The sequence below is a fragment of the Chelon labrosus genome (assembly GCF_963514085.1).
Source record: "Chelon labrosus genome assembly, chromosome: 10".
Lineage (NCBI taxonomy): Eukaryota > Metazoa > Chordata > Actinopteri > Mugiliformes > Mugilidae > Chelon > Chelon labrosus.
This window is the reverse complement of record NC_140360.1, coordinates 6,344,632-6,370,324: the sequence shown is the minus strand read 5'-3', so window position 1 is coordinate 6,370,324 and position 25,693 is coordinate 6,344,632. Positions and strand designations below refer to the sequence as shown.

The window sequence follows — 25,693 nt, the reverse complement described above, 5'->3', positions numbered from 1 at the left end:
ACAGGGGGAATGAGACCCATTCTGGATCTGTCCCTGTTCAACAAATCAATAATGGTCAGACCTTTCCACATGCTGACGGTCAAGAGAGTGCTGGAGTGTGTGCGTCTCGGAGATTACTGTGTGTCAGTGGATCTGAAAGACGCATATTTTCACGTTCCCATCATCCCAAAGCACAGACAGTTCCTGCGCTTTTCATTCCAGGGGATTCAATATCAGTACAACCGCCTGCCGTTCGGTTATTCCCTGGCCCCTCGCACTTTCTCCAAATGTGTGGAAACAGCTCTGCAGCCGTTACACAAAAGAGGGATGAGAGTGCTGTTTTACTTGGACGATCTACTGCTGCTAGCTCGATCCGAGGAAGAAGCTCTGGTGCAAACGACAGAGTTGCTGTCACATCTGTCAAACCTGGGCTTCACCATAAACTGGGAGAAAAGCTCTCTCTTCCCCTCCCAGTCCATCACATACCTGGGCGTGGACTTGAACTCTGCCAGCATGACAGCACGGTTGTCACAGCAGCGAGTGGCTGCTCTGACAGCCCTGTTGCAGCGTGTCGCGCCTCCCCGGGTGGTGACAGCGCTGTCGCTCATGCGGCTGCTGGGGATGATGTCAGCAGCTCACGTGGTTGTCCCTCTGGGTCTCCTCCACATGAGGCGTTTACAGAGATGGTTCATTCGGTTACGCGTCGACCCCGTGCGTCACCGGAGGAGAATGATCTCCGTTCCTCCCTCCGTGGGTCCCGATTTGGCTTACTGGGGAAATCCCCGCATCCTGTCGGGCGGGATTCCCCTGGGCAGAGCTACGTCACATATCTCGGTGTTCACAGACGCATCTCTCTCAGGGTGGGGGGGGACGTGTCTGTCTCAGGTGGTGAGTGGCCGGTGGCCAGCTCACATGTCTCTCCACATAAATGCTCTGGAGCTTCTCACAGTGTGGAAAGTGGTTCAGCACTTCGCCCCTGTGCTGCGCGATCAGCACGTGCTGATTCGCACAGACAACAAGGCTACAGCGGCATACATAAACCGTCAAGGGGGGGTTCGATCTGCTCGGCTGCTGAATATAGCGAGACAGCTCTTATGCTGGACGCACACACACTGTCTGTCCATCAGAGCAGCGTATATACCGGGCGAACTGAACAGAGGCGCAGACATCATGTCGAGGGGAGGCCCCCGTCAGGGGGACTGGAGCCTCCATTCCGATCTGATTTCCCAGGTGTGGATCAGATTCGGCAGAGCCGAAGTGGATCTGTTTGCTGCACTCGGGAACGCACAGTGCGACCTGTGGTTCAGTCTGAGCTCACGGGACAATCCTCCGCTGGGAGTGGACGCGTTCGCACATCGTCCGTGGCCCAGGATGTTTCTGTACGCTTTCCCACCGGTTCCGCTCATCCCTCGGGTTCTGGACCGAGTGCTGGAGGAGCGGCTGTCCATGGTTCTGATAGCCCCGGTGCGCACGAATGCGTCATGGTTTCCGTGTCTGCGGCGGCTAGTGTCGGGCCGGCCCTGGGAACTGCCGTGGCGCGGGGACGCGCTTTCACAGGCAGAAGGGGTAATCAGGAGTTACCCGGTGCTGGGGCAACGGTTATGGGCCTGGCCGCTGAGCGGCAACGTTTAGAGAGGTTAGGCCTCTCTCAGGATGTTGTGCGCACGATACAGGGCGCACGGGCCGCGTCTACTAGAGCGTCATACACGGCGAAGTGGGCGGCCTTTCAGCGCTGGTGCGTAGAAAGGAATTTAGACCCCACTGCGTGTCCTCTGCCTCATGTGCTTTCTTTCCTGCAAACACTGGTTGACAGGAATCTGGCTTTCAGCACGGTTAAGACTTACACTGCGGCTGTGTCATCCTGTCACGAAGGTTTTGGCGACAGATCAGTTTACAGTCATCCGCTGGTGAAGCGTTTTCTGAGAGGTGTGCGGAGAAATCGACCTGTGTCTCGCTCATTTGCTCCTCAGTGGGATTTGGCGCTGGTTTTACGCGCGCTGATTAAACCTCCTTTTGAGCCATTGGATCAGGTTCCGCTCAAGTTTCTGTCCATTAAAGCGGCCCTGCTTTTGGCTTTAACATCTGCAAAAAGAGTCAGTGATTTGTCTGCTCTTTCTGTGGCTCCATCATGTCTCAGAATACAGGGAGATGGCAGTTCAGCTGTCCTGCGCCCGAACCCAGCTTTTACGCCTAAAAGCATCACCAGTTCGTTCAGATCAAGAGTGGTAACGCTGGAGGGGTTCTTCCCCCCTCCTCACAGATCAGAGGAAGAAGCCATGTCTCATCTTCTCTGTCCAGTGCGTGCGCTGTCATGCTATGTGGCGCGCACGGCTTCTACACGCCGCTCTCAGCGTCTATTTGTTCATTACAGAGACCGATCTAAGGGGCTTCCTCTGTCTTCACAGCGCCTGTCACACTGGCTGTGTGAGGCGGTTACACAGGCGTACGTTGCGTCCGGGTCGGACCCCCCGGAGCGCATCAGGGCGCACTCCACCAGAGGAATCGCGTCCTCCACAGCTTTATATGGAGGAATGACGGTGGAAGACATATGCACGGCGGCATCTTGGTCTTCCCCCTGTTCTTTTGTTCGCTTTTATCTGCGGGATGTGTCCCAGTTTTCCATGACTCACTCTGTTCTGAGTGTTCTGTCAGAGTGATGTGTTTATTCTTGTCTCTGCTTTGTTCCTCTGTTGCAATGCGAGACTTCATCATTCGTCTTGATTTTTCCCAACTGTCCTTTCTCCTCAGTATATTCTGAGGAATGTGGACTGCGTCATTACGCACAGCGTAATGGTTGGGCATGGATGGAGCTGTGTTTATTTAAGTAGCGGGTATGTTTGTGCTTCTGGTACTGTATGGAACCAGTGTGGCATAGACTATATCCTGCTACGCCCTTATCCCAACAGCGATAGCTCTTAGAGGGCGTAGCCTATACGAAATAGAACGTTAGTTACGTATTGTAACTCCAGATTCTATGAGTATAGGCGCAGCCCTCTAAGCTAGGGGCCCCACTGGTTCCCTGTGGCTAAAAGAAAAGCCTTTTATTTGGGAGCTGATTGTATGTTAACACGGGTATTTATACTCCGTCTAGGTGGGGCCCCCTGTGGGTGGGCGTGGACTATTTTTTCTCAGTACTGCGCAGGTGCGCGAGGGATAAACCCAACAGCGATAGCTCTTAGAGGGCTGCGCCTATACTCATAGAATCTGGAGTTACAATACGTAACTAACGTTTTGTTCACCGCTTGGAGAGTGAAGAGGAAATTCGCGTAACAAAAATGGTAAGTTAAGTGCTAGCCTTTTAATTGAAACTCCCTCTGAGGTTTGTAAGCACATCATAACACCCGTCTCCGGGCCGTTTACATAGTTAAGAGTAGTAAACCCTCCTATTTATCTGCAGCGTAGAGGCTAATTAGCTAATGTAATGTTAAGCTAGCCGAGTGCGCGAGTATGCACGTGAGCTGGATGAATAGTAGGAAATAAACAGTAACATTAACATAAAATGTGAATGTAGGTGCATGCAGTGCTTTATTTAATGAAAAATAAATTATGCACTATGCAGTTGTAACCAAATACTGTAATAGAATTACTCAGAGTCCTGATAGCAGTTTACTATCCCCAGGATTTATTCACAGTTCTGGGATAGAAATGTATCTCACACTCATACTTCTTTTCGAACACTCAAAATATACGGAACCCACTGTGAGTAGTAATAATCCCAAAAGACAGTGATATTCAAATTGACAAAATGTAATATTCACTGTTGTATCTATATAATAAATGAACTTAAACTCTCCCTCATGAAAAGGAAATAAAAAAAACACTTTACAGTTCTGCTTGAGTTAATTGTCTCTCAGGGTAGGGAGTTATTTACTCCATAAACAAAAGAAAAGAAAATCACCACTCAGGTGTAAAGAGTCTTTCAATTGTCCAGGAAAAAAATAAAAATTGGCTGGCCAGCAAAAAAAAAAAAATAGAGAGCGCTCTTTTATTTATGTGGATGTGTGAGTGTGTAATATGTGCAGGGGAAGGGACTGGGGCTGTATGTCTGTGTGTTTGCCTGAAGAATGGTCAAGGGGTCTGAAGACGTTCTCCTCTGCGGCCGCAGGGGCACCTTGGCAGTCTCTCTCTCCGAAGCCGACCGTCACCGGACTAGTAATGGAAACACCACAGTAATATACTTGTGGAGGCATGGAAGTAACGTGCTCTGCTGCAGCTACAGTAAATCCCTCTCTGAGCCCGCGATACACACTAGGGGGCGTAAAAAAACAGCTGGCAGTCGTAAAACTGCCGTGATGCGGTGCTTAAAGGGCAATGCATTCAAAACAGACCTGCAGACATTACAACATTACAACAACAGTAACTGTAGTTACCTCTGGGTTACATCCTCCCCCACTTAGACTGTGACGTCCCCGTCACTGCTATTAGTCATAGCATGTGCTAACCATGCAATTTGCTGCTGCAAAGATAAAAAAAAACAATGCAACAGTGTCTGCTGTGTGGAGGGACCTACACTGTGCTGTTTACAGTGTATTCTGCCACCTACTTGGTAATCACTAAGGTAAGATGGTGGTACCCTTCGTCTCTGTGGCCTAACCTGTGGCGGAGTAGGACCAACCTCTGCATCAATATCTGACAAATCTGCCTGTTCTGAAATGAAATCAGGGGCTTCAGGATTCAGAGGATGTTCAACCTGAGATACAGACTGTTCAATGGCTTCAGGTGATGAGCACTGGGACTCCCCGTTTGTATTCTCCCCCACAAAAGACAACTCATCTGCACCACTCTCTTCTTCAGGTGTCTCAGGCGCCTGCGCCTGACTGACCTGCACATCATTATCCTCCTCATCTTCCCTCACTGCTGCAGGTAAGAACCCACAGGGAAGAAGCATGTCGCGATGCAGAACCCGTTCTCTGCCTTCTCCATCTTCAGGCTTTACTACATATACAGGGATACTCTCATCAGGCTGTTTGACAACGACATGAACAGTATATTCCCACTTATCTGAGATTTTGTGCTTTTTCCTCAGACTCAGATTTCTCACAAGAACTCTGTCTCCTACTTCCAAGGGCAGAGCAGTCACTTTAGCATCCCAGCGTCTTTTGTTCAACAACTGTCGTTTTTCTGCATTTCTTGACGCCAACTCATATGCGTGTCTGAGTCTTTTCCTTAGGTCTCGCACATACTGTGAGTGTGTTTTGCAATTGTGGCCGGGAGGGCTGATGCCAAAGCAGAGGTCAATGGGGAGACGTGGTTCCCTCCCGAACATGAGAAGAAAAGGAGCTTCCTTAGTCACATCATGCTTAGTACAATTGTAAGCGTGAACGAGGGGTCTGACGTATTTTCTCCATTCCTCTTTCTTTTTCTCCTCCAGAGTTCCCAGGAGATCCAGCAGCGTCCTATTAAACCTTTCCACCGGATTCCCTCTCGGGTGGTAGGGAGTTGTGCGAGATTTTGAGATCCCAGCATGCTTACAGAGCTCTGCTACAACTTCTGACTCAAAACAGGCTCCCTGATCACTGTGCAGTCTGCGAGGGAAGCCGTAATGACTAATAAAGTTCTCCCATAACACTGTGGCAACAGTTTTTGCTGTCTGATCTCTCGTTGGATATGCCTGTGCATATTTTGTATAGTGATCAGTTACTACCAGTATGTTCCTGGTGTCTTTTGAGTCAGGTTCTAGTGTCAAAAAATCGATACAAACTAACTCTAAGGGACCAGTGACCTTGATGTTAACGAGTTTGGACGCTTTTTGGACCCTAGATTTACGCCTCACACATCTTTCACAACTCTTACATTTAGTTTCAATATATTTTGACATCTTTGGCCAGTAAAACCTTGCTCTGGCTAGCTCCAAGGTTCTTTCTATGCCCATATGGCCTACCTCATCATGAACACCTTGAAAAGCCCTCTCTCTGTGGCTACTGGGAATGACAAGCTGATTAAAAGCTTCACCTCTTTGGTTGAGAACTTTACGAAACAGTACACCATCTACCAAAAGTAACTTTGTCCTCTCCCTCAACAGGAGAGCTACCTCTGGTTCCTCAGACTTTTTATCTACTGTTTCAGCATCTGGGTCGACTTCTAATATCTGAATAACTCTCCACAAGGTGGCGTCTTCCCTCTGCAGCCTATGCCAATCCTCCATAGACATTTCAGGCAAGGCAGAGTGGCCTGGCCCTGGGAGGGGGTCTTCCAGATCATCAGGGACAGCACTTTCATCACATAAAAGTGTCTCAACTGCTGGTATCCCATTGTCAGACTCCTGTTCATTTTGTGGGACTGTATGAATATAGACACCATGACGCATGCAAAGAGTGTGAACTGTCTCCTCATCCAAGAAATTGAAACCCTCAGTTGACAGGCGGGCTCGATCCATCATACTGGAGATTCTCCTGTCCATCTCTTGAGACTCCTCATCCTCTTCAGACGGCTCCTGAGGCCTCCTTGAGAGTCCGTCTGCATCAACATTTTGCTGACCACATTTGTAACGAATGTCAAAATTGTACAATGACAGAGCAGCGAGCCACCGGTGGCTTGTGGCATCCAGCTTTGCGCTTGTCAACACATATGTTAAAGGATTATTATCTGTCATTACTGTGAAACTAGCCCCATACAAAAAGTCGTGAAATTTCTCACTGACTGCCCATTTTAGGGCCAAGAACTCTAACTTATGCACAGGATAATTTTTCTCACTTTTGGAGAGGCCACGACTAGCATAAGCTACGACTCGGGTTTGCCCATCTTGAACCTGATAGAGGGCTGCACCTAAACCAGTCATGCTGGCATCAGTGTGGAGCAAATATGGGAGCTGCCAGTTGGAAAAAGCAAGCACAGGTACTGATGTTAACTTTTCAATGATGAGATCAAACGCTGCTTGGCAGGTGGGGGTCCATTCTGCTCCAAGTGGGTGCGACTGTTTGCGTTGCCAGTGATTAGGGCCTTTGTGCCTGGGGGCTAAGTCTCCTTTCAGCAAATCATTTAAAGGTCTGACAATTTTGGCATAATCCCTGACAAAGCGCCGATAATATCCGGTGAAACCTAGAAATGATCGGAGCTCTTTGGCTGTTTGAGGCCGGGGCCATTCTCTGACGGCTGCAACCTTGTCAGGGTCAGGTTGAATACCCTGAGCCGATATCACATGGCCGAGGTATTTTACTGAGGTCTGAAAAAACTTACATTTGGAGGGGGACAGTTTGAGACCAAAATCAGCAATGCGTTTAAGGACTTTCATTAATCTTTCCTCATGTTCCTCGAGAGAGCTTGAGAATATTATGAGGTCGTCGAGGAAAGCAACGACTTCCTGGAGGTTAATGTCTTCCATCACTTTCTCCATAGTCCGCTGAAAGGTTGCTGGGGAGTTGGTCAGACCCTGCGGCATTCTCCTGAATTGCCATGTGCCAAAGGGGGTTGTGAATGCTGTCTTTGGCCGATCAGCTGGTTCAACCTCCAGCTGGTAATAACCACTCTTGAGGTCTAGGACAGTAAACCATTTTGAGCCAGACAGCAGGGTGAATGTCTCCTCTATACGAGGTAATGGGTAGGCATCTTTTTTAGTCAAATTATTTAGTCTGCGGTAATCTACCACCATTCGCAAGTCTCCATTTTTTTTCCGAACAAGCACAATTGGAGAGGCGTAGGGACTGTGTGATTCCTCTATGATGCCTGCAGCCAAGAGATCTTGAAGATGCCTTTTCAAATCATTGAAGTCTGCAGGTGAAACACGCCTGGTTCGCTCTTTGAATGGTACATGTGGCTCTAGCTCTATGCGATGAGTGACCCCTGCTACACTTCCAACGTCCAGATCATGTCTTGAGAATGCACTGGGGACTTCTTTATTTATCCTAGCCTCTATGTGCTCCTTTAACTGTGGGGATATGGGGCTTTCATCAAAATCAAGGTGGAGGGTGTCGGCCACAGAACTGATTTTTTCATTATGAGAGACCAGCAAAGCTTGTACCTGCTGCTGTGAAACTTCTGACTGGATGCTCGGGTCCGAGGGAAAACCAGGCACAGCCCACTCAATGGCGGAGCACTCAGCAATTACTGTTTTTGGATACAAAATGATGTCATGTTGGGAAACATTTTTGACGGCAAGCTTGAACCTACTGTGGGATTCTGATTTTACATCAACTATCTGATCATAAATAATCAGGCCTCCAGGTGCGGGAAATTCCTCTGCACCACTCACTAGAGCTTGGAAATCACCACGGCCAGGCTTAGTGTGACAGATGCCTTTTAGTGTGTAAACCCTGCTGCGCTTGAGGTGTACGGGTACTTTGCTGCTGAGTGTCACACGCATAACCTTAGCTTCTGTTGTTTGAGAATCTATCAGTTTATGGCACTCTGAATATGCCATTTGCCAATTAGCCTGGATGGGCAGGACTTCCTGGAATTTGGTTCCAGCCTGCTTTATGCAGGCTTGCCTCATTGGGCGTAGGATGTTTGTGCCAACGAGAAGGGGATACTTGGTGTTGTATGACTGATCTGGGCTCACTAAAGCCAGAATGTGAAAATTTTTGTCTGTGCCACACATATTTTTAGGGAACTGCACATCAACTTCTACATATCCCACATAAGGGACCTTTTGTCCCGCTGCACCCTCAATGTCCAGTGCCTCTTTGATAGAGAATAACTGTCTGTGAGTAAGATAATGGGAATAAAATGACTGAGATATGATTGTCACTTGTGACCCCGTGTCAATAATGCAGTTGCATTGGACGCCATCCAGCCATGCTTCACTGTCACAAGGCTCTCCCACCAGCCCGTTTGGAATCTTAAAAGTCTCTGTCCCATTTGGGGGATGCATGGAATGGCTCAACACAGAGGAACTAGTTGGACAGTGAGCTCCTGCTTGTTCCACAGCAGGAGCCCCTACCTGTTTAAAGGCAGGTTCGGCTGGGGGCTTGTTTGTGGTGAGCTTAGTGGACGTGGATTTTGTCTAGTCTGATGCCTCTCACACAGTTTCTTTTGTACTAACACAGCATTAGTTGGATTAGTGCATTGGGGTAGCATATGGAAGTCGTCGCCACAGTTGTAACAAAATTTTCCAACTTTTGTGAGGGTCTCAGCAGGAGCAGTTGGGACGGGGGGAGCTGGGGTGCTGCTTTTAGCTCTTTGGAGAAACCTCCGACCAGCTTTTTCATTTCTGGGTGGGGGGTCAGTTGGAGCAGGAGTATTCTTCCTAAGCTCAGCCTCAAGTTGCCTGATTCTCTCCTCAAGTTGCTCCCTAATAGTAGAATGTACGTCTGACACTATGGGGACATTGTTACTAGGAGGTGCAGGCTCAGCAGTAGTTAAATGTGTCTTAGTATGGACTTTGGTGGAGTTTCCCCCCATGTGTCGTTTTCTCCTCATTTCCTTTAGCTGACTTTCTTTCTCATAAGTTCTGATTCTGAATAGCAGCTCTGAGAAGCTGAGAGTCCTCCTGGAAAGGCCAGTCAGGGGTTCTTTTAGGTGCAACGTGGTTATCAAAGAGTCGTCCCAGCAGCCCCTAAGAAACTGTTTCAATAGCTGAGAGTCAGCATCTTGTTTAGTCACTCCATTACTTTCAACAACTTCCTGCAATAGAGTTTGAAGTCGGCGCAGATAGTCAGATGCTCTCTCCCCACTGTTCTGATGGGTTTCTAAGAACTGAATATACAACTCCTCCCCTCCTGTTACATTGCCATAAGCCTTGTCTAACTCCTGGAGATAGGCACTTGGTGGGGCTTGTGCTCCAATAGAGAGAGCCACGGTTAGAGCTGGGGCCAATAAACTATCAAGCAATGTGCGGCGCTGCTGTACCTCGGAGACACTGGAGTCATTTAGTACCTGCTTAGTACGGAGCCGCCACACGCTGTAGTCTACCTCAGAAGGGGGTTTGGGGAAGTTTCCGGAGAAAAGACGTAGCTCTCTTGTAGGAGGAAGATGCACGGGTGAATCATGCTTCACAATATGCTCTACTATGACTTTCTGGACATCTGCTGGCAGAGGGTTGATAAGAAGAGAGTCATTAGGAGTCTGTTTACTGCTGCACGGATGATTAACATCACTGGAAACTACAAATCTTGGGCTGTGGGAAGGCTGTGCCTTGAGTGCAGCTGCTGGGGTTGATGTTGCTGGCCCTTTAGGATGATCAACTTTTCCACAAATCTGATTCACTGCTACCTGACTCAAGGTAGTGGGGCTGACATTATACACAAACGCTAGCTCATCTACTTGTTCTTTGAAATGAACTGTCATGTCACCAATAGCTCGGGCAAGGGGCACTAGACCATCTCTGAGTGGCTCACTATCTGGCTGGGGTGGAGTGAACTCATCAATCTGGATAATCTCCCAATGCGAATCATCAACTACATGCTCATTGTCCAGTAGCATTGGAGTTATAGACTCACTGAACTGGCATAGGATAGTGTTTGGAAGACTACCAATAGGGTGCACTCTGACAACGTCATCTAATGTTGCAAAAGCCCTTTTTACTGTTTCTGTTTCTAACTTGTCTGGAACACCCCTTATGATTACAGAAAACTCTGGGTCAAAGCCATACCTGTCACAAAGCTCCATTGTTGCTAAATTCTCAAATGATAGTACTGAAGCAAAGAAAATAATTGAAGATGAGGTGGATGCACTTCTAGTCCCTGTTCGGGCGCCAATTTTTTTTTCTACTACTATTGGTGTAACCAAATACTGTAATAGAATTACTCAGAGTCCTGATAGCAGTTTACTATCCCCAGGATTTATTCACAGTTCTGGGATAGAAATGTATCTCACACTCATACTTCTTTTCGAACACTCAAAATATACGGAACCCACTGTGAGTAGTAATAATCCCAAAAGACAGTGATATTCAAATTGACAAAATGTAATATTCACTGTTGTATCTATATAATAAATGAACTTAAACTCTCCCTCATGAAAAGGAAATAAAAAAAACACTTTACAGTTCTGCTTGAGTTAATTGTCTCTCAGGGTAGGGAGTTATTTACTCCATAAACAAAAGAAAAGAAAATCACCACTCAGGTGTAAAGAGTCTTTCAATTGTCCAGGAAAAAAATAAAAATTGGCTGGCCAGCAAAAAAAAAAAAATAGAGAGCGCTCTTTTATTTATGTGGATGTGTGAGTGTGTAATATGTGCAGGGGAAGGGACTGGGGCTGTATGTCTGTGTGTTTGCCTGAAGAATGGTCAAGGGGTCTGAAGACGTTCTCCTCTGCGGCCGCAGGGGCACCTTGGCAGTCTCTCTCTCCGAAGCCGACCGTCACCGGACTAGTAATGGAAACACCACAGTAATATACTTGTGGAGGCATGGAAGTAACGTGCTCTGCTGCAGCTACAGTAAATCCCTCTCTGAGCCCGCGATACACACTAGGGGGCGTAAAAAAACAGCTGGCAGTCGTAAAACTGCCGTGATGCGGTGCTTAAAGGGCAATGCATTCAAAACAGACCTGCAGACATTACAACATTACAACAACAGTAACTGTAGTTACCTCTGGGTTACACAGTCATTAGAACAAGAAGAGCTTTTGATCTTGTGTAGATTATCTAAGTTACATTTTGCTGGTTATAGTGACATGAATTTGTTATATTATTACAGCCTAAGGCCAAGAAGAAAATGTCCCTAAAAGTCCCTAAAGTTGACTCGATGACAGAGGTGACCAAAAATGATCTGGATGGTAAATTTTTCTTTGTCAACTTTCAAGGAACCTTAATACTTAAATAATTAGCTTGTCCAAATGTGTTTAAACATTTAAAGTCCTTAGTTTATATGTTGATTTTGTTGTACCTATGCCGTACTGTAGGTCCTGAAGATAAAGGAAGCTCTGCTCCAAGTTGCAGCAGTATAAGCAGCATTGGATCAGGTAATGATTTCTCATTTTCTAGCAGTGTATCTTTGTTGTCCAAAATGACAGAGTTTCATTTCTTGCTGGAGATTTTTCTGCTTGAGATTAAGGTTGTTGGCAGGTTTTGTCAGTATACCTGTGCTTACAAATCAAGTTAAGGCACACACCATATCTGGTCCTTTGTTGTATGCATGTCATTCTCTCTCTAATAATAATACAGCAATAATAATAATAATAATCTTTTTTGTATCCTGCTCTTATTTTTGTTTTTAAGGATCAGTCTCCAAAGTGGAGTTCCTAGAAGCCAAGATCCAATGGCAAGAAAAATTAATAATGGATCTTGAGCAAGAGCGCAATTTCTTGCGTGAGCAAGTAATGGGAAAGAAGAAATCATGTGAGTGATTTGGGAGCCACTTGTATCTGCAAAATATAATGTAATTGTAATGAAAGGTGTGATATATCTTCATAACAATCTGATCTTTGTCTCATCTATCCTCTATTTCATCAAAGCTCAACCAAAAGTATTTACTTTGGAGGACGACGATGAGGATGACAATGGCAACATGGATGAAGATGACGTCATTCCCCAATCTTCTCCAGACATCAGTGAGTCCTCAGACAGTGATGTTGTCATCCAAAGACGGAAGACACGTCGGACACAGCCACCTGCATCTGCAACTGTGGCTGTGCCTGGAAAAGCTCATGTGAGAGGTAAGAATGGCATAACTTCAACCACCTGCCCTGTTAGCAACAAGTGGTCATGAAAAGTAATTATTAATAAAAGCGTTGGAAGAGCTGTTAAAAATATGTTCTGAAGTAATTATGAGGCAAAAATACAGATTTTCAGTTGTAGTTTCTGAATATACTAGGAATTTGATGATGAATAAAAATTAAATGTCTAAAGTAAAAAATGTGGCTCTCATCAAGAATAAAGCTCCACTTATTTTACAGCATTCACACTAATTATTATCCAACATCAAATGTATTGCTAGAAAGATTTGTCTCTCAGAAATAAACATAATTCTGAACTGTAAGACTTACCAACTAAACAGATCTGAGTATCATTTTTGTATTGAATTCTGAACCACATATTGTGCATGGAATCATATCAGGAGATGAGCAGATTGTCCCATTCCTAGAATATGCTTCATACTTTTATCAAAAGAGAAGTGACCAGTTTTAGCAATTTCAGCTGACCTTAAGCTGTTGTTTGTGCTCATTTCTCGTGTTCTTTTGTTTTTGTTTTATATCTTTTTCAGTGAAAGGGCCAGCTGAGGTTATCAGCAGATATAAAAAAGTCTTGAAAAGCTTCAGCAAAGTCCGCACCATGACTGAAGCCTTCAGAATCAATGGCGTGGACCGGGGAACCATCAAGATGACTGCTGCAATTGCAGAGCTCAGCATTGTGGATCCTGAAACCTTCAAGACCCTGAAGTATGATCCTGCAACTGAGACCCTGCAGTCCTTTGCTCAGAGATGTGCAACCCACATTACCCCTGAGAAGAAGAGCATTATAGAGGACATGAAGGTCAAAAGCCAACTCCTCCCCTTGTTGATGAAATATTAAGACCTGATGCAGTAATTATAAAGCAAGTTTAGGCTGTGAAAGTGCAATGTTTGTACAGTTCAGTACATTTGTTCTAAGTGTTGACAGGTGTAGTGTAGATGATAAAGAGCAAGTTCATGTTGAGCTGTGAAGGTTTTATATTTTTTAGATTATGCAATATTTTTGTATTTTTGTGCTTAAAATTGTGCAGTATTTTATATTGTCCTGTTTTTTTGTTGTTTTTTTTTTAAGCAGGCAGATTTTGGTTTATGTTTATATACACTGGTATACAATGTTTGAATTTTCAGGCAGATCCCATTACCTTTAACTTAAACTACACAGCAAGTTCATCTAGCATTTGTTGTCAGCCTACCCGAACCAGTAGTTTAATAAATGAGATGTCACTTTAGTATGGGGAACATATTCTAAGTAACAAAGACTTAATTTAGAGTTATTTGGACACTATTAACACTTGTAGTTTTATGTTTTGTTATATAAGAACAGACCGTATTCATTAAGTGTTATTAAGGGAGAATAACTTCTTGTGGTACTACCACCTTATAAAGTCCATACTAAGCAAAGCATTTTGAGATCGTAATTCATATACAACAACTTCTTAACTTACTGCTAATAAGCAATAATTCTGAGGTTACTGAGGGAAAACTCTTAGTTAATGGCTTACTGGTTGTGTAATAAGGCCATGCAGAATAAGGCATTAATAAGTTCTGAATAGTGACTATTTAAGAGCCAATATGTTACTAATTTGCATGCTAATAAGCAACTAGTTAATGGTGAATAGGTGTACCTTAATATAAAGTGTTACCACATATGTATATTATTTATTTATTATTTGTTTTTCAAGTTAAAAAAAAAAGTACTGATGCCTCACAGCAAGATGGCTCTGGGTCTGAATCCTTTCTGTGTGGAGTTTGCATATTCTCCCTGTGTCACCCCTCTCCCCCCCACAACCGGTTACAGAAAATTAATAAATGAATGAATGTTCTCATGTTTGTATGATTGTGGATACTGGTGGCTGTGTGAATGGGTATCTCTCTAATTTATTTTTTTTATTATCTTTGTACTGTTCAGATGTGGCATACTATTTTGTTGAACTGATGCATAATGACAATAAAGCATTAATTTAGTTCAGTATAGAACAGTATAGCCTCTGTGATTTTACACCTTAAAAGACTCAAACCTTAGTTATAAATACTTTTAATAGTAATATAATATTTTATATTATAATAATATTTGAAGATACTTCACAGTAACAAAATATCTTAAAATATATCAAATATCAAAATATCTAGTTAGCATAAAACTGTGTGCTCTGTTCCGGGCATCCCCTACCATACCGCGCGTAAGGAGGTTAATGAGAAGCCCCAGCGCTGGCTCTGTACCAGTTTACCAAATACTCTGCGTGACTCTAAAGTAAACCTATTGACAGGGTCAAGTTGTCGAGTGATTTGTGCATGGTTAAACTAGCCTTTCCAATAGGTATAAATAACCTGGGCTGAAGGAGAGGGAAAAATGCCTCCTTCGACATTTCACTGAGTGGAGTGAAGTCCAGTCTGAGTGTTTGTGGTTTGTCCTCTAACTGACGAAGCATAATTCAGGAAGAAGAAAGGAATCTTTAAACTGACCCCTTCTTTCGCTTCCTTTTTTTTTTTTTAACGTTAATTCGTTGGTTTCTATGTTTTTTGTTGGGTTTTGATTTCTACGTTGGTCATCGTCGGTAAGTTCCTCATGGGTCGATATCTGTACAATTATGACCCATCCAATAGGATCCAACTTCTATATATGACCTGTTTAAACTCTAAACCAGGGGTGTCAAACTGATCCGTGAAAGGGCCGCTGTGGCTGCAGGTTTTCATTCCAACCATGCAGCACCCATGCAGTGGGTGTGGCTGGCAAGTTTTTGTTCCAATCAAGCAAGAGGACACCTGAAATGACTGCGTAAAGGCAGTTCAGTTGATTGATTAAGCTAAGTCAGGTGTGCTGCTGCATGGTTGGAATGAAAACCTGCAGCCACAGCGGCCCTTTCACGGATCAGTTTGACACCCCTGCTCTAAACACTGTCTCTGTTCTCCAGTCCTATGGCTCGTCTCCCTCTTCATAATACCAAGGTTGAGTTATCGAACAAAGAAGTACAACACGAGTGAAGAACAGAGTTGTCGGATGTAACATTAAGGTACTGATGTCCAGAACTGTCAGAAAACGGAACTACATCCTCCATTTTGTGTTCAGACCCCCCCGCGTCCCTTCACAGGACAAGCGGTTACAGAGGAAGATGACTCAGTTTCAGGCAACGTACAAAGGGCAGAGGAGCTGATTGAGAGAATAACATAAGTCTGCAAAACTGTCATCAACTGTCAACTGTCATATATATTTTTTGTATTACCTTAGCAACTGTCACTTTCTAGGAGCAACAGCAACAAAACAATTTCCTTGAAGGATTAATAAAGTATTCCAATTCTGATTCTGATTCTGATTCTGAAAGCCAAAGCCAGTGATATAAGATATAAAACACATTCTGGTTTGATTAATTCTTCTTTGTTTACAATTCCTCGTGTGTTCCTTCATAGTTTTGATGTCTTCTGTATTAATCTACAATCTAGAAAATAATACAAATACAGAAAAACCATTGAATGAGAAGGTGTGTCCAAACTTTTAGTGGAATCTATAAACTGAAACTCATCTGTATAGTGAATGTACATTCTTTCATTCATTCATCTTCTATACCCGCTTATTCCTGTTAAGGGTCGCAGGGGTCTGCTGGAGCCTATCCCAGCTGTCATCGGGCGAAAGGCAGGGGTACAGCCTGGACAGGTCGCCAGTCCATCGCAGGGCCAACACAGAGAGACAGACAACCATTCACACTCACATGCACACCTACGGCCAATTTAGAATCACCAATTAACCTAATAAGCATGTTTTTGGATGGTGGGAGGAAGCCGGAGTACCCGGAGAGAACCCACGCAGACACAGGGAGAACATGCAAACTCCACACAGAAAGGCCAGCCTTCTCGCTGTGAGGCATCAGTGCTAACCACCTCACCACTGTGCCGCCCTGAATGTACACTGTTATTGATATATTGAGAGAGAAACTTTTAACAAAATTACAAGATTTTTTTTACAAGAACCATCTCAAACTGTAAAAAACCTGGGTGTGATTTTTGACTCTGAGCTTAGTTTTATCCCACATATCAAAAACATAACAAAGATTGTTTTTTACCATCTTAAGAATATAGCCAGAGTCCGCCCATTTCTCTCTCAGGCCAGCACAGAGGTGCTGATGCATGCTTTTATCTCTTGTCGTTTAAATTATTGTAATGCCCTGCTCTGTGGTCTCCCCAAAAAAAGTATCTCTAATCTCCAACTAGTATAGAATTCAGCTGCACGAGTGCTGACGAAGACCAGAGGGCAGGAGCACATTACACCGGTTTTAAAATTGCTGCATTGGCTTCCCGTGTGCTTCAGGATTGATTTCAAGGTTCTTTTACTGGTTTTTAAGTGTCTTAACAGTCTTGGGCCTTCTTATTTATCTGACTTACTTTTACCATATCAACCCTCGCAGACCCTGAGGTCTTCCGGCACTGGCCTTTTAACCATACCAAAAATTAGATCGAAAACACATGGGGAGGCGGCTTTTAGTTATTAGGCGCGTTCGACTTCATGCAGATCTGAGCAGATCTGACTTGACGTGATGCATGCTGGGTAGAACAAGTTCATTTTAAGCAATCATATTCGAGATCTATGAGCATGACAACCCAGCATGCATCACGTCAAGTCAGATCTGCACAGATCTGCATGAAGTCGAACGCGCCTAATATGGTGTTGTGGCTGGAATGCAGGGTGGACCCAAAATGCAGAGATATCAGTTGGCAAGGTTTAACAAATGTTTATTTTCCAGTTCTTCAACACAAGGCAAAAACTACAAACTCAAAATAGTCGCTTAATGTAACAAAGCACGGCAGGCGGCGACCGGAGGTTGGCAGACAGCAAGGAACTGAAGCAGTTGAAAATGGAATCATCCGACAGTGGTGTCGAGGGTGAACCGGCTTTTATGGGGTGGTGATTGTGAGATGGAACTCAGGTGTGCTCTGCAGATCCTAAGGAGAAAGTGGGTCAGCCACGCCTCCGAGCCACCACCTGCACTGCTGGAGAAAAAGAAAAGGGAAAAACTGAACATGGCCACAAACCAAGAATATAAGACAAAAAACCTCAAACCGTAACATATGGCCCCCGATTGTGGAACAGCCTGCCGGAGAACCTCAGGACCGCAGAGACTGTTGATGTTTTTAAAAAGAGGCTCAAGACCCAGCTTTTCAATCAGGCTTTTAACTGATTTCATTGATTTCCTTTATTCCTTTTAATCACACTTTTTATCATATTTAATCTCTATTCTATACTACTTTAATTATATGCTTTAACTACATGTTTTAATTTTATGAGCTGAAAAGCATTTTATTTATTTTGTTCATTTTTATCCTATTTTACAGTTTTAGTCCCTCAGTTAGTAGTAGCTCCAGTGTCTCCTCATCGGGGCCTACCACACTGGGAGTTGCTGCTGGTCTACTGACGGGGGTGCTGTCCTGTGGGCGGCTCTGGCCCAGGTGGCTGGAGGGCTCTGCACCTTGGTGTGGGGCCTCCTGTCTGCCCGGGTCAGGACTGTCTCTATGGCGGCGCTCCCTGTAGTGGTGGGCTGGAGGCCCTCTCGGTGTGGTCGGCCCCCAAAGGTGGCTTTTTCCTTGCTCCAGGTCTAGGTGCCCGGCCATGTCTCTTTTCTAGCGTGTACAGTGAGCGTGAGCTTGTGTGTGGGTGTGGGTGCGTGCGTGTGTGTGGGTGTGTCTGTATGTCTCTGTGTCTCGGTTACTCTCTGTGTTTTTACGGGGGTGGGAGGGTTGGGGTTTTGTCCTTGCTGTTTTTAGCCGCTGTGAGGTACTTTGTATTGCTTTTAAGTATGAAAAGTGCCATATAATATATAGTAGAACTGGTGAGTGGCAAGATGTTTGTTCCACTCTTTAATTTTAGGAGTTCCTGATTATTTTAAAGTCAGTGATTTAAGCTGTTCATGAAGTGGAACCAACAGCAAAATCAAGATATTTCTGTATATACGTTAACAAATTTACAGTGTGTTAAGAAGAGACTGTCCTCCCATAAAGAATGACTTTTCTCATCGATTGTACAAGCCTCCTACTATGATCCAGACAGGTTTAGAAAAGTCAGAGGAGAGAGATGGACGGATCAAAGAAACATGGGAGATGATTGTTTTTATTGTTTTAATTATGTTGGTTTTTTAACTTCTCTTCACAGATAATTGTGATGAAAGTCTTGTGCTGTCAAACCTTCACATGAGTATCAGATAGAGAATAAATGCTGCCCCATGTGTACACCTGGTAAGATCCAACTGAATACTAAAAGGTCCTTGTCCTTTCCTGCTTTTTAATGTATGATCACAAGTGAAAACTACTATTGAACAACAGCAATAGATTAATATTTATTTATACTCTTTGTTTTATCTACCTTCATCTGATGGTAGTAATAATAATGACAGTATAAGAGGTAACAGTGTATGACACTATACTTAGCATGCAACGGATTGTATTTTAATTGAATTAAAAAAAGATTTCTTGAAATATAATCACTGGTTGTCTTCTCAACAGGAAACAGAGTTAAAATAGATTGCACAGAGTTCAGAGCTACGTCATGTCTGCCCTGCATGAATGGAACTTATATGGATAAACCTAATGGACTTAAGCAGTGCTTCCCATGCACCAACTGTGATGCAGGTACATTTCTGTTAATATTATTTATTTATCAGTAGAAATGAAAAAAATTTCTGCATCAATAACATCAACTGGTGAATTTTAAATCAAATCCACATCAGACCAGTTAATTTATGCAGATGTTTCCTATGAATTCATAAACTGAAGAGACTATTGTGTCACATTTTCTAAAGTTGTTCTAACCACTGAAGGTATCTTTAAATCAGAAAAACATTAAACAGAATAGGAGTTTTGTTTCTGCATGTTTTGTAACTTCCATATGTGTTGATAGGTTCTGGTCTGAAGGTAAAGAGGTCATGTACACCAACATCAGACACAGTTTGTGAACCACTTGAGGGATTCTTCTGTATTGACTTAACAAAGGACCAATGTGAAGCAGCACAGAAACACACGGTCTGTCATCCAGGACAATACATCAAGGAGAAAGGTTGGTTTTCTAGTTTTAAATGAGAACAAAGTTTAAGGAAACTGATCTTTGTGACAGTTTGCTCATTAAAGCTGCACATGGTGATTTCTGACCACTAGATGGGAGTAAAGAGCACCCAAGATGTAATAAAAAGGTCTTTATTATAGAACTGCTCCTCGAAAATGAACTGGTGGCTAACTGCAGTAAACGTCATAAGCTCCAGTTATGGTTTCAGTCACCATTGGAGAATATAAAAATAAAATCTATTGTTCATACCTGCCTACAGGTTAGTATGTTTGTGATTGGGTTTATCATTCGAAACAAAAACAACCAAACTGAATAAAAAGCCTAGCTCACTTAGATAGGATGCACCACACTTTAATGTTTCACCTTGTAGAAACCATTTAGAGCCAGGGTGGAAAGCTACTGATACACGAAAGGCCGCGCTCCTCACATTGTCTTTGGGTGGAGTTAGCATAAAACTTCCGCGCGTGCTATGTTCCGGGCTTCCTCTACCAGACCGAGCCTAACGAGGCTGATGAGAAGCCCCATCGCTGACTCTGTACCAGTTCTCTGCGTGAATCTAAAGTAAACCTACTGACAGGGTCAAGTTGTCGAGTGATTTGTGCATAGTTAAACTAGCCTAAACTCCTCCTTCGACAATTCACTGAGTGGAGTGAAGTCCAGTCTGAGTTTTAATGGTTAGTCCTCTAACTGACGAAGCATAATTGACCTTTGGCTAAGCCCCGCCCCCCTTAGTTACTGTTGCTACGTCCGACATTCTCTTCTGGGCTGTGGTTTTCTGGTTATCTATAAGGCTCTGGTATCAATATCAAGGAGCAACACTGTTCATGCAAAGCTGGGTACGTCTCTATTCACTTCTATAATCGTTATTACGAAGCAAACGGACTAACGTTACGCACGTATAACGTTGTATTTCTTCAGCGTGTGTTAGCGTATCAACAACTATGCAACTTAAGCTGTAACGGTGATGTTTTGGTTAGCTCCGCAGGGTTTTGCGCGCACATCATTGGGCTTATCCATACCCTGGATGCTGGATATATACCGACAGTATAGCCTGCCGAGACCGAAAATATGAGACGCCTGCGTTAAAGTCAATGGAGCGCTGTGGAAAAAGTGTCGGACCCCTGTGGGAGCTCTCTTGGCTGTGACTGGTCAATCTACATTCTAGGGCGGGGCTTAGCCAAAGGTCAATTCAGGAAGAAGAAGAGAATCTTTAAACTGACTGTTCTTCTTTTGGCGGAGTCAACGTATCACGTAACCCCTCCTTTCGCTTCCTTTTCTTTTCATGTTGTTCTTATTGTTAACTCGTTGGTTTCTACGTTTTTTGTTGGATTTTGGTTTCTACGTTGGCTGTTGTTGGTAAGTTCCTCACTGGTCGATATCTGTATAATTATGACCCATCTAATAGGATTCAACTTCTATATATGACCTGTTTATACTCTAAACACTGTCTCTCTGTTTTCCAGTACTATGGCTCGTCTCCCTCTTCACAATACCAGGGTGGAGTTGTCAAACAAAGAAGTACGACATGAGTGAAGAACAGAGTTGTCGGATGTAACATGAAGGTACTGAAATATAAACGAAAACTGTCAGAAAACGAAACTAAATCCTCCATTTTGTTCAGACCTCGTGTTCAGCACTCAGACAAAAGTATTTTTTAATCTATCCATAACAAAATCACAATAAATGTCTAAAGGAATAATCCAAAAGATCCAACCCCCCCCCCGCCCCCGCGCGTCCCTTCACTTTCCAGCGGTTACAGAAGAGGAAGATGACTCAGTTTCAGCCAACGTACAAAGGGCTTTAGAGAAGTGGTAAACCACAAAGAAAAGAGGAGCTGATTGAGAGAATAACATGAGTCTGCAAAACTGTCATCAAAGCCAAAGCCAGTGATATACAATATAAAACACATTCTGGTTTTCTTAATTCTTCTTTGTTCACTACACAATTGCTCATGTGTTCCTTCATAGTTTTGATGTCTTCTGTATTAATCTACAATCTATAAAATTATAAAAAATACAGAAAAATCACTGAATGAGAAGGTGTGTCCAAACTTTTAGTGAAATCTATAAACTGAAACTCAACTGTGTAGTGAATGTACACTGTTATTGATATATATAACTGTAACTACAATGTATAACCAGGATTCCTGCTGGAAAATGTGTTTTTGTAAACCTTTAATTTTTCTTACAGATGATGTTTTGATGTCTTGGATGTTCAAACTCACCTCATCCCAAATCTCACTGAGATGTCTTCAGGTCAAGAAAAAATGTACCTGCCATATAACAAGACTTCAAGAAGAACATCTTGCAGAACTTCAGCTTTTCTGGTAAAATTCTTTACTGCAGAAAATCACAGGATAATAAATCCTAATGCTCCTCCTCTAATACTCCTAATCCCGGGAGATTCTTTCTATTAGTGGGATAGAAGCAGTGGGGTTGTTCTTGAAGTCCTGTTTACATCTCACATGCATCCAACAACTCAAAGAGAACTGTATGTTCTCTAGTTACCCTCTGATGAGATATGCTGTAGAGCAGAGTTCAACCAGTCTGTACATTCACTAACACTGTGTGTTATGTAGGGTAGTCTACACCTTTTAAATGTCTCGTTAGGGCACCACCTCCTGTTATCTAGGAAGAACACGGTTTAAATCAATTTATCAGTCTCAGTTAAATAATTTGCATATCTGAAGGAGTGAATCCTTTTCTACAATTTGTACCAGTCATTCTCTGCCGTAAAACAACATCACAAACAACTTCTTAAGTGTGAACAAATATTTATTTAATAAAGTGACAACTATGAATAAATGAGGGACTAATAGAATATAGGATTGTAATCAAATAAACGAATATGATAAGGTATGAAATAGTTAATTTCTGGAGCGATGGTGAGAGATGGAGATGTTTTAAGTCCTAAACTAAAGGGAATAGATTTGATCTCTAATCTAATCAATCTTCTCTAAAAGATGTTAGTAGGGAGTTTCAAAGTAGTGACACCAACTCTTTGTCTTAAGCGGTAGGAACGATTCAAGCCTACTTTTGTCGAGTCTTCTTGGCGTCGGTGATGGCGGAGCGTCGGTGTGACGACGTGGTGATGAAGCGGCACAGCTGATGCAGGTCTCTCTTGGACCGGTAGATAGGACTTGTTGCTTGATCTGCAACTCCAACACCCAGCTTTGCTTGAGAGCGCTGTAGGTGTTCAGTCAAAGGCAGATGACACTTGGCAATGTCTTTGTGTTTGAAGAAAGAAGTCGGATCGTCACGTCTTCTTGATGTCGTTGCTATGGCAACAGCTTCTTGGTTTCTTGATCCGTCGAAGAGAGTGGGTCTTTCTCTGATATCCCAGCTGACTACGCTGGCTTACTTATAAACGACATTGGTTAGTACTTCGGTTCGTAGAGTATAAAAATGCGTAGAACTAGAAAAATATTTAAGTCACTATAAAAATCGTACGTCGGGAAAAACATCCGACAAGAAACAAACAGAGCTTGAAAAGGACCGGATGGTCAATTTTCAAGTTGTTCTTAAAACAAAATTACTAAGTATAAACGTGACTAAGTACGTAAAGAAGAAGAGTGAAATAAAAGTGAAACGTGAACGGAAAGTGGAAAGTGCAAAAGTCCGGAGAAAGAGCAGCGTCTCTCTGGTTTTATGAGTTAATTATTCAGGGCGTGTTTGGATCGGGTTTCCATAATCTTCGCGCGGAAAGAGAAGAGCACGCCTAGTTCTTTGTTTCGAGATGTCTTACTGCCTGATCTTCTTAATTTATTTTATATTACTAAATTTAATCATTCCATCACTCATCATGGCTCTTTAGCAATGTTTTTCGTATGCGACAACACTCAACATTACAACATGACAAGATGACGTATCAGAATGACCACATCAAAATAACTCAAAAGCATCAATAAATTAATAAACTCAAGTTCTCTTTACAGTGACATTTTGCTAATAATAAAAGTTGAGGTTTCTAAAATAACAATTTCAACAGTTATGATTTCAATAGCTACTATTAGTATAAGAACATATCAAAGGTTCTGCATTCTTTAACTTCAACAATCGATTAAAAGAGAGAAAATACTTTTAAAGATAGCCACTTGATGGCAATGTTGATCCATCCTTACTGTGACAAATTATGTGAATTTGGGCTAGCTTTATCGTACAAGGATCAAAATCGTCTCATTGTGATCGTAAGCACTTCCTTAACAATAATATATAACTTACCAGGTTATTACATTTTCAATAGTCATATTATCAAACTTAGGCTCTTTTAGAGAAGAGAAATGCAGATCAGGGTCTGGTTCTGGGGAAAGAAAGTTATTTACGACAGGCTTATCAGTGTTTCACTCTCTTTGTCATTCTCGGAGAGGGGGCAAAACCTGTGTATAAGCATGTTTGCATGTATGTCTCTGAAAAAGGAAAATTAGTACATCACAAGTTTAAAACATAATTGAACATAACATTAAGGTTTCTAGACTTTGTCCATACGAAGTCAATTAATTCATTCTTTGTAGTTCCTGATATCGTGTTGATGTTCTTTCGATTCAGGACTAATTAGTCCAGAAACAAGAGTGGGAAATTCCACAAGAAGTGTAAATCTGTCTTTTTGGCTCAGATGACGTCCTCAGCATTAGGGAGTTCCGATAGCATGGGTCTGTCCAGCATCTGGACATGGCACATTTATGGCTAAGGTGTAAAAGGTTGATCTGTTAGAAGAGTTCTTCTGCAAAACAACTTTGTAAATTTAAATTCCAGAGAGGGGGAGAATTGAGAGGACACTGGTTCCCCTACAGTTATATAGAAAACTCCTCCACCATAACAGTACAAAATGAATCCTCTCTGCATTTACAGACCAGTCTATTCTATAGTTTAACTTGTATTAGTGTTGAATAACACAAATATCAAGAACTCTTATGTGACAGTGTTTGATAAATGACCTGTAACAGAAACCTTCATTATTATAGTAGAACTGGTTGTCAGATGAGGCAGGATATTTGTTCCACTCTTTAATTTTAGGAGTTGATTTTTTAGAAGTCAGTGACTTAAATTGTTTATGAAGTAGAACCAACAGCAGAAAGATATTTATGTATATACTTTAATAAATTTGCAGTGTGTTAATAAAAGAATGTCTTCCTTTAAATAATGACTCCATCGATTGCTTGTGTAAGCTTCCTATTATGATCCAGACAGGTTTCATTGTTAAGAAAAGTCAGAGGGGAGAGATGGACGGATCAAAGAAACATGAGAGATGATCGTTTTTATGACGTTGTTTCTTTTAACTTCTCTTCACAGATAATTGTGATGAAAGTCTTGTGCTGTCAAACCCTCACATGTCATCCAGCAGAGTATCAGATAAGGAATGAATGCTGTCAAAAGTGTCCACCTGGTAAGATCCAACTGAATACTAAAGTGTCCTCATCCTTTCCTGCTGTTTAATGTATGATCACAAGTGAAAACTGCAATTGAACAACAGCAATACATTCATATTTATTTATACTCTTTTTTATTTACCTTCATCTGATGGTAGTAATAATAATGACAGTATAAGACATAACAGTGTATGACAATTTTGCTTCACAACATGCTCCTTACCATGAGTTTTGCATTTTAATCCAATCAAAAAAAGAAAAAGATTGCTTGCATTCATTAATACACAGGATTAGATGTAACAATCCCTTGTGCCAAAATCCCAGGCAAAACACATTTAGAGGCCCTGTCCAACTGAGAAACCCTGATAAACTTATAGTTATGTGATAACCTACAATCTAAATTAACTAAGTAAATGCTGCTGGCTTGTATGGCCCGCTCAGCAGCAGACGCTAACTCAAACCTTGTGAAAAATAAGCTAACCAAATACTGCTGGCTAGCTTAACCCTCATATTGTGTAGAAAGCTGCCCACGTCTTTGGTGTTAGCGGGTCAAAATTGACCCGTGGCTTAATCCAGCCCAAAATCATCAAAGAACATTGTTTGTCAACCAGTTTTGTTTTTCACCTCATATCTAACTTGTTTTGCATTCATATCCATGTAATCATTGTATTAAATGTTATTTTTTGGCCAAATAGAGCTTTTATCTTAGAATACACCACTCGTTTTCATTTGAAAAAATATTTAAATTCACTTTGTTATAGTGA

At 42.7% G+C, this 25,693-nt stretch overlaps 1 protein-coding gene across 1 annotated transcript in view; it reads left to right on the top strand.

The window, feature by feature from the left end:
* LOC311493726 (tumor necrosis factor receptor superfamily member 14-like) overlaps nt 1-25,693 on the top strand; it is a gene marked incomplete at its 3' end in the record, with an annotated part of 59,975 nt that overhangs the window by 17,447 nt on the left and 16,835 nt on the right. The window contains exons 3-4 of the mRNA XM_084552498.1: nt 19,009-19,134; nt 19,403-19,558. Of these exons, the coding sequence (XP_084408624.1) occupies nt 19,009-19,134; nt 19,403-19,558 (282 nt within the window). The remainder of the gene's footprint in view (nt 1-19,008; nt 19,135-19,402; nt 19,559-25,693) is intronic.